The sequence below is a fragment of the Chiloscyllium plagiosum genome, chromosome 15, assembly GCF_004010195.1.
Source record: "Chiloscyllium plagiosum isolate BGI_BamShark_2017 chromosome 15, ASM401019v2, whole genome shotgun sequence".
Classification (NCBI taxonomy): Eukaryota; Metazoa; Chordata; class Chondrichthyes; order Orectolobiformes; family Hemiscylliidae; genus Chiloscyllium; species Chiloscyllium plagiosum.
Window position 1 is genome coordinate 5,396,333 of NC_057724.1, and position 13,483 is coordinate 5,409,815.

At 42.5% G+C, this 13,483-nt stretch overlaps 1 protein-coding gene across 1 annotated transcript in view; it reads right to left on the reverse strand.

Annotated features, from left to right (window-relative positions):
* Positions 1 to 10,840: 10,840 nt before the first annotated feature.
* Positions 10,841 to 13,483, reverse strand: part of LOC122557067 (interleukin-13 receptor subunit alpha-1-like) — a 29,442-nt gene continuing 26,799 nt past the window's right edge. The window contains exons 9-10 of the mRNA XM_043704338.1: positions 13,115 to 13,199; positions 10,841 to 12,373 (exon numbers count right to left, since the gene is read on the reverse strand). Coding sequence (XP_043560273.1) covers positions 12,152 to 12,373; positions 13,115 to 13,199 — 307 coding nt within the window. The 3' untranslated portion in view covers positions 10,841 to 12,151. The remainder of the gene's footprint in view (positions 12,374 to 13,114; positions 13,200 to 13,483) is intronic.

Sequence of the window (13,483 nt, forward strand, 5' to 3'; positions counted from 1 at the left end):
AAGATCGTATGAGGAAAGGCTGGGGCACTTGGGGTTGTTTTCATTGGAGAAAAGAAGGTTTAGGGGTGACTTGATAGAGGTGTACAAGATGATTAGAGGTTTAGATAGGGTTGACCGTGAGAACCTTTTCCACGTATGGAGTCAGCTATTACAAGGGGGCATAGCTTTAAATTATGGGGTGGTAGGTATAGGACAGATGTTAGTAGTAGGTTCTTTACTCAGCGAGTCGTGAGTTCATGGAATGCCCTGCCAGTAGCAGTGGTGGACTCTCCCTCTTTATGGGCATTTAAGCGGGCATTGGATAGGCATATGGAGGATAGTGGGCGAGTGTAGGTTAGGTGGGCTTGGATCGGCGCAACATCGAGGACCAAAGGTCCTGTACTGCGCTGTATTCTTCTATGTTCTATGTTCCATATGCTCTTGGACATCTGCAAGCCTCAGATTTTGGTCTTTCATACATCCACAATATCCACTGCCCTCAGGGGCCTGGGTTCAATTCCCACCTCAGGCAACTGTCTGCGTAGAGTTTGCACATTCTCCCCGTGTCTGTGTGGATTTCCTCCGGGTGCTCCAGTTTCCTCCCACAAACCAAAGATATGCAGGTCAGGTGAATTGGTCATGCTAAATTGCCCGTAGTGTTAGGTGGATTAGTCAGGGGTAAACATTGGGGGATTGGGTTCCTCGTCGGAGGGTTGGTGTGGATTTGTTGGGCAGAAGGGCCTGTTTCCATGCTGTAGGTAATCTAATCTAATCTATATACTGTTGTTGAACCAAGCACTCTAGTATTCCCGCCCTCACTCTCAGACCCTGTATCTCACTCTGTAGTTGCCCCTTTAAGAGCTACTTCTTCAAATAAACAACTTTGACTACCTGTCCCAATGCCTCATTCTGTTATTTGGCTATGTTATTACCACTACTGTGACTTGGAACATCTGTTAAAAATCACACAACACCAGGTTATAGTCCAACAGGTTTAATTGGAAGCACACTAGCTTTCGGAGCGACGCTCCTTCATCAGGTGATAGTTGCTCCGAAAGCTAGTGCTTCCAATTAAACCTGTTGGACCATAACCTGGTGTTGTGTGATTTTTAACTTTGTACACCCCAGTCCAACACCGGCATCTCCGAATCATTGGAACATCTGAGTATTGTACTTTGCAAGTTCAAGTATCATTACATTTGTTATTGAGGGACTTTCACAACTCCCCTCCCGACTCTCCAAGTCTGACAATATTATTGGAGAGAAAGTTAGCGGATTCGTTCATTGAGCCCTTAGTAAATCCTGACCAGAGATGGGATTTTTTTTTGTTGTTTTTAGAAAAACAGTTCGGGCAACTGAGATGTTCACACCGTTGAAAAACAGACTTGCTACTTTAGTGGCTGAGAAAAAAAAACACTGTGAAGGTGGCTTCCCGGAACTGAGGCGTGGGTTCTTTTGAACTGTAAACCTATTCCTAAAATTACCATACTCCTGCTGGTACAACTTACTGTGACATTTCTGCATTCAAGGACAGTGAGTCACAAATAAAGTTTGTAAATGAGTAATCTCTTCTTTGAATCTTACTGAGTCATACTGCTTATTTCTCTCTTCCCCCTCCCCCTCGCCCCCTACTCTTTTCCTTCCTCCTGGCTCTTGTTCCCAAACAAAAACTAAAATTCACGTAGTCAGATCAAGCCAACAGTACAGAAGGAATGCTAGATTGCTTTAAATTTCAGAATTGGAAACTTCATGACGTAGGCAGAATTGCTCCAATTGGGCTGTGAGATTCCTCACGTCATAATTTAGCTCAGTGGCTCTTTCTGCAACATAAGAGTGCCTACAGTGTGAAAGCTGGCCATTCGGCCCATTGAGTCTACATCGACCCTCTGAAGAACATACCACCCAGACCACCTCTCCCCCCACCCCAACCGGTTGCCTGTAACCCTGCAATTCCCATGGCTAATCCACCTAGCCTGCACATTTTTGGACTATGGGAAGAAACTTGTACACCCAGAGGAAACCACACAGACACAGAGAGAGTGTGCTAACTCTACATAGGTAGTCAGTCACCCAAGGGTAGAATTGAACCCAGGTCCTTGTGAGGGTATAAGGAACACTGATCTAAAAGGCAGCACAATTTGAACTTTGAACAGTGAGTACATGTTAGAAAACACGGTCATATACTTAAGCACCAAGACCACAGTTTATTACTTGTGTAACCCTAATGGAAATGGTTAATCCCATGCCAACTGGCAGCTTTGGAAAATAGTTGGAAAAGCTGCAACACAAATGTTCTCAAATTAGAGCCTGCAATCTATACTGTACTGGACTGTTCTATGTTCTATTGTGGACCATTAATCTGAAGGATATCGGAACAGGAGTAAATAATTTAGCTGATCAGTCCTGTTACACCATGAGATAATGTGTGATCTGCGATCTAATTCCATATCCTCAACGTATATCCTTTAATATTTCTGATTCACACACAAATAAATCTCAGTTCTACTCTTAAAAGTGTCTCTAGCTGTGACATGAGATCTGGTACACAAACAACCCAAAGATTATGAAGCAGAAATTCTTTATTTAGCTCTCTTTATAAACAGGACAAGAAATTAAAGCTAAACAAAGAAACCACAATATTTACTTGGAATTAAGTCTGTAGTTCATATTTGCTGAGGAACTCCTTTATCTATCTCTGCCTCTTTCCAGGAGATCTCTTTTTTTCTAAAATGACACCCTTTCCCCCAGAGACAAACAACAAAGAAGAGAACAAAGAACATTACAGCACATTCGGCGCTCCAAGCCTGAGCTGACGGATTTGCCCTTCCATACTAAAATTGTCTTCACTTACAGGATCCGTATCCCTCTATTCATGTATTTGTCCAGGTGCTACTTCAACTCATAGAATCATAGATGTACAGCACAGAAACAGACCCTTCGGTCCAACCCGTCCATGCTGACCAGATATCTGATCAGCAGGGACAACTTGGACAGAAGGGTCTGTTTCCGTGCTGTACATCTATGATTCTATGAGTTGAAGTAGCACCTGGACAAATACATGAATAGAGGGATACGGATCCTGTAAGTGAAGACAATTTTTGTATGGAAGGGCAAATCCGTCAGCTCAGGCTTGGAGCGCCGAATGTGCTTCTTTATTATTTGTCTCTGGAGGAAAGGGTGTCTGCTTCCACCACCTCCTCTGGCAGTGTGGTCCAGGCGCTCACCACCCTTTGCATGAAAAATGTGCCTCACACATCTCTTTTAAACTTCCCCTCCTGTACCTTGAACTTGTGTCCCCTAGTAATTGACCCCTCCATCCTGGGAAAAAAAACCTCATACTTTCCATCTACCCATGTCATTCAGAATCTTATAAACATTTTTCAGGTCACCCCTCAACCTTTGTGTTCCAGTGAAAACAATCCGGTACATCCAACCTTTCTTCATTGCTAAAATTCCCCCATTCCAGGCAACATCCTGGCAAACATTTTCTCTACCCTCTCCAAAGCTTCCACATCCCTTCTGGTAGTGTGGTTACCAGAATTGTATGCAATATTCCAAGTGTGGCCTAACTACAGCCCTATAAAACTGCATGATAACTTGACTACCCTTATACTCAATGACCCTTCCAATTAAGGCAAACATGCCATAGGTCTTTTTTACTACCTTATCTAATTGCGCTGCCACCTTCAGTGATCTTTGGGCCTGCACACCCAGAACCTCTGCATATAAATGCTCCAAGGGTTCTGCCATTCACTGTATAATTTCCACCTGTAGTTGACCTTTCAAAATGCATCACCTCACATTTGTCTGGATTAAACTTCATCTGCCATTTTACTGCACATGCCTTCAACTGATCTATATCCTGTGGTATCGTCTGACAATTCTCCTCACTATTCACAACATCACCAATCTTTGTATTGTCTACAAACTTACTAATTAGACCAGCTATGTCCAAATCATTTATGCGGATCATGCAGAGCTCTCAGCACTGATCCCTGTGGAACACTACTAGTCACAACCGAAAGCCATCTGAAAAGCATCATTCCACTGCTACCTTCTGCCTCCTAGGACTAAGCCAGTTCTGGAATTCATCTTGTCAGCTCACCCCTGATACCATGTGACTTCACCTTTTGTACCAGTCTGCCATGAGGGATCTTGTCAAAGGCTTTATATTGAAGTCCATGTAGATAATATTAGCTACTTTTCCCTCATCAATCATTTTCATCACCTCCTCAAAAAACTTGATCAAGTTAGTGAGGCACGACCACCCCGCACAAAACCATGCTATCTACCATTAATAAGTCCATTTGCCTCTAAATGCATATAGATCTTGTCCCTGAGAATCTTTTCCAATAACTTCCCTACCACTGAAGTGAGGCTCACAGGCCTGTAATTTCCAGGATTATCCCTGTTACCCTTCTTAAACAATGGGACAACATTGTTTATTCTCCAGTCCTCTGGGACCTCACCTGTGGCCAAAGAAGATACAAAGATGTCTGTCAATGCTCCAGCAATTTGTTCTCTTGCCTCCCTCAAAATTCTGGGATAGATCCCATCAGGTCCGGGGGACTTATTTACCTTAATACTTTTTAAGATGCACTTTTTTAATAGCAACTTGGCTTAGACATATGACACTCCCTTCCCTGAGTTTCATCCTCCACCAATTCATTCTCTTTGGTGATAACCGACACAAAGTACTTGTTTAGGGCCTTGTCTACTTCTTCTGGTTCAACACATACATTCCTTTCTTTGTCCTTGAGTGGGTCAACTCTTTCCCTGGCTACCCTCTTGCTTTTTATATATGTATGGAAAGCCATATATTAGACAGTCCACTCACCCTATCACCACCTACTGCATAGAATCAATTACCAAAACCATGCTCTCTATTTAACAGTTCCTCCTAATTTCATTCATGAAAATTCTGATTTCAATGTTTGGCGATGCCTACTAGACTGCGACTCTCCATTTAGTTGAAAGGGTTTGTCTCTAACGTATCTACTTTCCTTAATACTTTGAACCCAAGCATTGCAGGAAGAAGGTTCTTCACTCCACCAGAGTAAGTACTCCCATCTTGTCTCTGATACATCACTCAGTCTTTCTCTACTCCTTTACCCACCTTCCACCAATGCACGACCACTCACACTGTTGGCTGCATCATCTTCCCTCAATTGGTGCCACCAACCCCATCTTCTGACACCACTAACATTGAATACACTGTTTGAGTCGGGACACCTCTCCATCTTCATGAAAAGAAATAACCCCATTCACCCGCTTTCACCTCCTTTAATACCTGCGTCTCTCTCATTCCAGTACAGCTCACAAAAGGTCATTGGCGATGGTGTGGTCATTGACGTTCAGCCCTCACTCCTTATGTGGTTTGACTGACTATTTCTAAGCCCCTCACTGGTATCTGTGGATACCCTTGACTTACCATGCTGGTCCCCCTTCCCGATCGAAGGCCATCTCCTTTGACTTGACTTACGACTGCTGACAATCATGTGCTTGCGCTAAACAGAATGGCAAGACTGCAATTCTGTCATTCTGCTAACTCTGGCTAAGGGGACAAAGTGTGAAAATGGCAAGGCAAGGTTCGGATGCGATGAGGAGCCAGGCAGAGTCAGAATAAATAAAGCAACAAGATAGTGAGTGAAGAGCCAGAAGATGTAATCAGTCCCAGTCCGTGAGCTGGGTATGTGTCTCTGAGAGCACAATGTCCCTGCTATAGCATTACAATTAGAATTCATAGTCACCGAATCATAGAATCCCTACTGTATGGAAACAGGCCCTTTGGCCCAACAAGTCCACACTGACCCTCTGAAGAGTAACCCACCCAGACCCATTTCCCTACCCCATATTTACCCCTGACTAATGCACGTAACCTATGCATCCCTGAACACTCTGGGCATTTTAGAATGGCCAATTCATCTAATCTGCACATTTTTGGATTGTGGGAGGAAACTGGAGCTCCTGGAGGAAACCTGTGCAGACACAGTGGCTCGGTGGTTAGCATGGCTGCCTCGCAGCGCCAGGGACCCTGGTTCGATTCTAGCCTCGGGTGACTGTATGCGTGGAGTTTGCACATTCTCCCTGTGCCTGGCTCCGGTTTCCTCGCACAGTCCAAAGATGTGCAATTCAGGTGATAGGTGCATTAGTAGGGAGTAGGGGAATTGGTCTGGGTGGGTTACTCTTCGGAGAGTCGGTGTGGACTTGTTGGGCCAAATGGCCTGTTTTCACACTGTAGGGAATCTAATCTAATCACACGGGGAGAATGTGCATACTCTACACAGACAATTACCCGATGCTAGAATCGTAATGGGGCTCACAGGCACTGTGAGGCAGCTGTGCTAACCACTGAAGCACCGTGTCACCATTGTGTAAGTGGATCAGAGTTGCCCATGAAGCGTTTTAAAGGCAGGTACATACAGGAGGCCACTGGTCATGGATGCTTGGTGTAAGTTGTTGGTGTCTATGGAGTGTGCCCTGAGATGTTGATGCCCAGTGTCCAACATAAAGGTCCTTTGGGGAAAGTGGCAAGCTGAATTCACCAGATGTTGGCATGTGTTGAGTTTTCTCCATGCCTAGCTAGTTTGGTGTTAACATTGAACATTTATGAGGCAAATTGAGCTATTAACAAGCTATTTAGTAAATGCCCCTGAATTAGCAGCTCGCAGCTACCCAAGTGAGAAAACTTGTCAAAAAAGCATAAAAGATGGAATGAGGTGCTGCCAATGTCATGATTGGCCTTGCCAGATTCCACTATGAATCCTGACATATCCCAAGCTGCTCAGATCCCAAGGAGACGCCACCCCATTGTTTTTCCTGTTAAAAGTTAAAAAAATAACCTGGATTTGGATATAAGAAATACCATATTAAAGTTTGTTGAACTTGAAAAGTCGAGTACAAGAGTTCAGGAGGACATGAGTGGATTCGTGAAAATCCTGGACTTCCCTTCCTAAGAGCATTGTGCGTCAGCATAAAGCACGTGGAGAACAGTGGTTCAAGAAGGCAGCTCACCACCACCTTCTCAAGGGCAATTAGGGATGGGCAATAAATGCTGGCCCAGCCAGTGATGCCAATGTCCCATGAGTGAATTAAAAAAATATAAAGGCAGTGATGTTCACTACAATTGTACAGGACATTGGTGAGACTGCATCTGGAATACTACATACAGTTTTGGCCTTCTTATTTAAGAATTACATTAAAACAATTCAGAAAAGGTTCACTTGATGGATTCCGGGTGTTCTATGAGGAAAAGTGGAACAGGCTGAGCCTGCATCCTTTGTAGATTAGAAGAACAGAAGACATATTGATACATATACCAGCTTGAGAGGGCTTGACAGGTTGGATACTAAAATGATGTTGCCTTCTGTAGGAAAGACTAGAGCTAAAAAAACATGGTTTGATAGGACAGGGCTTCCCATTTAAAATGCAGATGAGGAAATCTTTTTCTTTACTCAGAGAGCTACAAGTCCTTAGATCACACTTCCTGGGGCTCATAGTGGAACCAGTTTCAATGAAGTTTTGAAGTGGAGTTTCATAAGTTCCTTTTTTGAAAGGCAAACTTTTATTCTTAATCTTGTTAACTGGTTTTTCATCCTTTCTGCCTCTTTTGTCTCCATCTCTCATCTTCTCTTTAGGAGGCATGTTGCCACTTCAAGATGCAGGAGTCAAAAAGATTCTCAAGTGACAGAGAAGTGAAAGTGGTTGAGAATGTGGAGCAGAAGCTCCAATCAGATCAGCTATGATCCTAATGAACTGCGGATCAGACTTCGAGGGATGAAAACCGACTTCTAATTATTATGCAGCCCATTCCCCTTTGTTACAATGCTCCTGATAAAAGTATTGTACTGAGCTCTCTTTGCTTGTCTCAGAAGCTGATTACTCCCAAAACCAATAAATTAGATCAACCTCAGGTTTTTCTCTGCGTTTGATTATTCAGGGCTCCCTGTTTCCACCACTACGCTCCGATGTGAAGGAGCTGTTATTTTAATGACGCTGTGACTTATCTTCACCATGCTCAGTATGAACTGTAGCTCAGTGATAACACTTTCACTGTTCAGTTCAAAGGTTGTGCATCGAAAACACAGGGCAGCTGCTGAAGGTGCTGGGTTTCAGATTGTGAAGTTAAACTCAGGTCTTTCCTATCCTCTGTGGCAGATATTAAAGATGACTTGGCATAACCTTGAAGAGAAGCAGGGGGATTTTCCAGTGAGTCTTTGTTTAATCTGAAGTGCCCTGGGGTCTTTTTATTATGTCAAAGGCACCACATAAATGCAAGTTGTTGTTGTTGTATCCTGGCCAATGTTTATCCAGATTATTTGGTCATGATTACACTTCCAATTATAAGATCTTGCAATGTAAAAAGAAATGACTGGGCTATTTTCCTACACATTATAAATGTGCTTCAGAAAATAGCTTCACCATTTGTAAAACCTTGAAGTCATGAAAGATGTTATGGAAGTACGTGTGTATGCTGATTTTTATTGCTGTCAACACTAAGCCAGTACCTTTTTGAAGTTTGCAAATGATCCATCAAGGCATTTCTTTGGGAATGCAATTGAGGAAAATCTTACACTTTTTAAAAATTCTGAAATAAAAAGATCCTATTGATGTTTCCAAAACAAGAAATACTAAAACAAATCTTTCTCTAATTCCTGCCGTGAGGATCCGTTAATTTAAAAATCTCAGACAGAAGGAATCCTAATTGATGCTAATCTGCATTAGACCTTAATCCAGTGTATGAGACTCACTAGGGTTTGTGTTACAGTAAGTGATGCAATGTGGAAATAAAGTAGACGTCAATCTTGCAAGGAACGTAGTGCTTGCTGATTCAGTTTTGAATCACAGGGTTTAATCACAATTAAAGAATCGACTATTTCAGTTACTTTGATCAAGTGACTCTTGCTTCCTGTTCAAGCAGTAACGCCAGCCAAACATTCACACAAAGTCAGGAAGACCTCAAGCTTGGAGTAAAAACACAGCTGCTGAAAAATTCCAACCTTCAAAAATTGGCTGATATCCCTCACCATAACCACTTGAACAAAAATAAATGATCATGCTTCTATTGTGGGAGCATCATATGCACAAATAGGCTGTAATTAGTTGAGTTTTTTAAAGTAGGCCAGCATTTATTGCCCATCTGAGAAGGCAGTTAAGCAATACATTGGCCAGAGAAGGTTTAGATGGCAGCTTCTTTCCCTAAATGCCATTAGTGGTGTTTTTCTGACAATTGACAATAGCTTCATGGTCATCATTAGACTCTTTAATCCAGATTTTTATTGAATTCAAATTCTGCCATGGATGTGGACTTGGGTCCCCAGAATGTTACCTGGATCTCTGGATATGCTGTCACCTCGTGGTATTGTACAGCGCTCTGCAGGTTTCTAGAGAGGACCTCTTCTCTCTTCCCAAACCAAGTGGCACCATGAGGGGTGGGTGGTGTAGTGGTCATTCATAATCCAGAGGCCGAATCGAATACACTAAGGATGGGGGGTGCGGAGTTCGAATCCCAGCACAGAAGTTGGCGAAAATTAAATTAAATTAAAATTAAATTTAAATAATAGCTTGGAGGCTGAAAGCTGATTTCAGTAATCAATATGGCAAAACTGTTAAAAATTGCTGTAAAACCTCCCTGCCCTAGGAAAGGAAATCTGCCATCCCTGCACAGTCTGGCCTACATGTGACTTTAGATCCATAGCAATGTGGTTGGCTCATAACTGCCCTCTGAAGAGTTCTGGCAAGACTCTTGGTTCAAGGGACAATTTGGGAAGGGGAACAAACGTTGCCCTTTCTAATGTTCCCATGAACAAACTATTTTTATCTCCAAAAAGTGAGGCACATGAAGCATATCTTAGTTTCTTTTCCTGGAACAAGTCCTCAGTGAATATATACCAATTTGTATCATGTATTGTCGGTTAAAAGATACTGTCACTCTGACCACAGGTATATTGGGAAAGATTTACAAGTTGATAATCAACCCGTTTGGTCACCTCATGAATATTCCTTTCATGACCATCAAGCTATTGAGAAGAATCCTGAGCTCCTCATGACTTCCTTCTGGGGTTGGAAAGACACCATATAAATATAAGTCATTTTTCTTCCCAGTTCAATAGAATCCCAGGTGTTTGGGAATGAAAATAATCAAACATAATAAAATTTTTATTGAAGGTTTGACAATTTCACATCATATACACAAGTAAACATTTCTCCTTAAGAGAAGAAAGACTGGAATGTATATGTACAATGATTCTCCGCCATTTGGAAGATGGGTTTATAGAAAATCGTGAGAAGTGTTATCACTAAGTAAGAGGTTATCTGCAAAACAACATGCCCAAAGAAAATGCATCAAAGAAAAATCAGCACACAAACACAACTGTGGTGGTTCCTCTAGAGAGGGCACAAAGTCAGTTAAAAATTGAGTACAGAATTAGAAAATGCCTTTCCAAAGTTGAAGTAAACAGATGTAAAGGTAGAGCAGGAATGACCTTTGTTGAAGGAGCTTTCAAACTTGAAAACCAAACTGGGTTTCTCTCTCCATAGATGCTGCCTGAGTTGCTGAGCGCTTCCAGCAAAATTTGTTTTTATTTCACACTTCTGCAACTCTATGTTGTTGTGTTTCGATGAAGGGTACCTGACTCAGACAGAAATTTATCTTTCATTCTGACTGTTATTTAAATACCCCTCGCTCTGCTCTCAAACTGGAACCTCTGAAATTACTGCTGAGAGTGTGTTGCTGGAAAAGCACAGCAGGCCAGGCAGCATCTGAGGACCGGGAAAATCAACGTTTCGGGCTGGAGCCCTTCATTTCCTGATGAAGGGCTCCGGCCTGAAACGTCAATTTTCCTGTCCCTTGGATGCTGCTTGACCTGCTGTGCTTTTCCAGCAACACACTCTCAACTCTGATCTCCAGCATCTGCAGACCTCACTGTCTCCCTCTGAAAGTATGGTCCATCATTCCTTCTGCCATTCCACCACTCAGAAACAACTGATGTTTTTTTAACAAAGCTTGCAAATTCTACAATTGAACCAGTGTACACCAATTTTAGTGCTTATAAAGTGCTCACTGGGATACTGCAGTGAATCACAGGAAAGTTATCAATGACACATCATGATTGAACTTTGTGCATTCTGTTTCAGTCTGCTGCACTGTTTCTTTTGCATTGTTGAATTAACAGAAGCCTGGACTTCTCTATCCGTGAGATTCCGGTTTGGAAAATGGTTACTGTGAAGCAGCTGTTTGTAATCTGGCAACTTTTCATCCAAATACTCTTATAAACAACATTTCGGGCCTCTCACCACAAGTTCAGAGGTTCAAAATTCAGTTTATGCACCAAAGGAAACACAATTTATATTGGTTAGTCTCTATCAGTCAAGATTGAAAATCTTTAATGATATTTATCCTCCAATGTTCAAATACATGTGGATGCATCTGGCAGAGAGACAGAGAGCGCGAGAGAGAGAAAAAGAGGGATTGAGAGAAAAAGAGAGATAGTTTGAGTGTGTGCATGTGTATATATACACACGCATGCGAATGCTTTTATGTACCTGGTGTACATTTGTCGAAGTATGAGTTTGCTGCATGCTTTTGTCTGCTGTGCACACATGTGTCTGCTGCATGTTCATGGTGACCAGTTCCTTGATTTCAATCTAATAAATAACAGAGATTGATAGTTAATGACCAGGTAAGGTGTTGCATGTTTGGAAATGCTCTCTTGCGAAAAGGCTGGTATTGACAGGCCTTGACACAAAGTCAGTGGTTCGTGCTTGATGGGTCGGCGCTTGGCATCTCCCCAACATACAGATAGTTATCAAACAGTAAGCCAGCGCTCAATGCTAGGCACTGTACAAGCTGACCAGTACACTGCTGACCAGTTCACTGACTGGGAACCACCTGTACAGTACGAGGAAAGAAACATATCACAATTTCATGAACACGAGCTAAGTGGACTGAACCTGTAGTGGTCTCTATCGAATGTCACAGCAGTTAAGTAGATGCAGATATGACGCAAAATACCCTAAATCTGACAGCTTGGTCATTCATTCTTGGAATCCACTGACAGGGCGTTGTCCTGAGCAGTCTATGCATTGTTGCGAAAGAGAATTTTCTATTTGTGCACGAATAATGTTATGGGTCTTGACCCATTAAACAACACAACATGGGAAAACGTTCCATTCAAGACATCACCAGGTTAAGGTGTACACTGTCATTATCCAGAAGACTAGCCTCATCCACAAATGTAATGGATGTTTCCTCCTCTTCCAATGTCTTGGTCTCACCCGGTTTTGCTTCTTTCTCCGCAGAGGTCACTCTCAGTTGCTCGACATTTGTCACCTTGCAGGTTATTTCTTCTTCTGCCTTGAAAATCAGGCTTTCCTTTGGTTGCTTACTCCACACCTGACAAAGCAAAACAAACCTCAGCTCAGTAACCTCTTTTCCTGTTTCATCGCGAGGCTTATTTCAATTAATTCCCAGGATATGGGCCTCATAGGGTGGATCAGCATTGATTTCCCTTCCCGAATTGCTCTTGAGAAAAGTGAGGTGGTGTTGCCTTCTTGAACCACTGCCATCCACGGTATTATTTTGTCTGACCTCTAAAAACCGAGAATGACATGAGTTTGTGAAACAAACAATGGTCAAAAGTAACAAGGTCAGCCAGGTGGACCTCACCGAATGAGTTCCCTGACTGGAGTTATTAATCTGGTCTAATCATGAGTCCTGGCTGACAGATAAAAATAGAAGTGTCGGAGGTTCCGTTCACTCGGAGCTGGCTCAGAGACCAGGATCAGTGTCAAGGACTCTCCACGAGTAAACAAAGGCTGACTTGGAGGCCGAATACTGGCCTCTGTGGAGTTATTTCAGGTGGTTCTAATATCTAAATTTGAAAAAGAAAGGCTTGCATTTATATAGCTCCTTTCCAAACCAGAAGGTCTCCCAAAGGCTTCGCAGCCAGTGAAGCACTTTTGAAATGTAGTCAAATGTCAAGGGCAAACTGGGACACTCACCACTTCCTACCTTTGTACTTCAGCCCTCAGGAAATCTTTGCATTTTCTGATTCAGATCTCCTCTACATGTATGACTCTAATTTCCATTCCCATGGCGCAGTTAGAGAATGAAAGCAACCTATTGTTAACTTACCACATCGTCTCCATTGGAGTCACTAAACATGCCTTTAAAAAGCTTTCCTGGATCAGGGATGGGTGGCAAGATCAAGATCTGAAGCCTTAAAACAAAACAAGAAAAAAATAATTCACGGAATGGGAAGCGAGGCAGTCATCGCACAGAGAAAGTCTCACACCAATCAAATCCACTTCAGTCATACAAGAGGACACAGCTAATGGTTAATTAATGGAATAAATTCATTTAGATGATTTTGTTTAACTGGTCCAAATCAGAATTATGGAAACTACAGTCCAGAATAAGACACAGGACAAGGATAATCAACCTCTTGTCTTGTGATCTATCCCTGCCTTGCATTTGCCTTCCCCTCATTTTCTTTGCCTACCT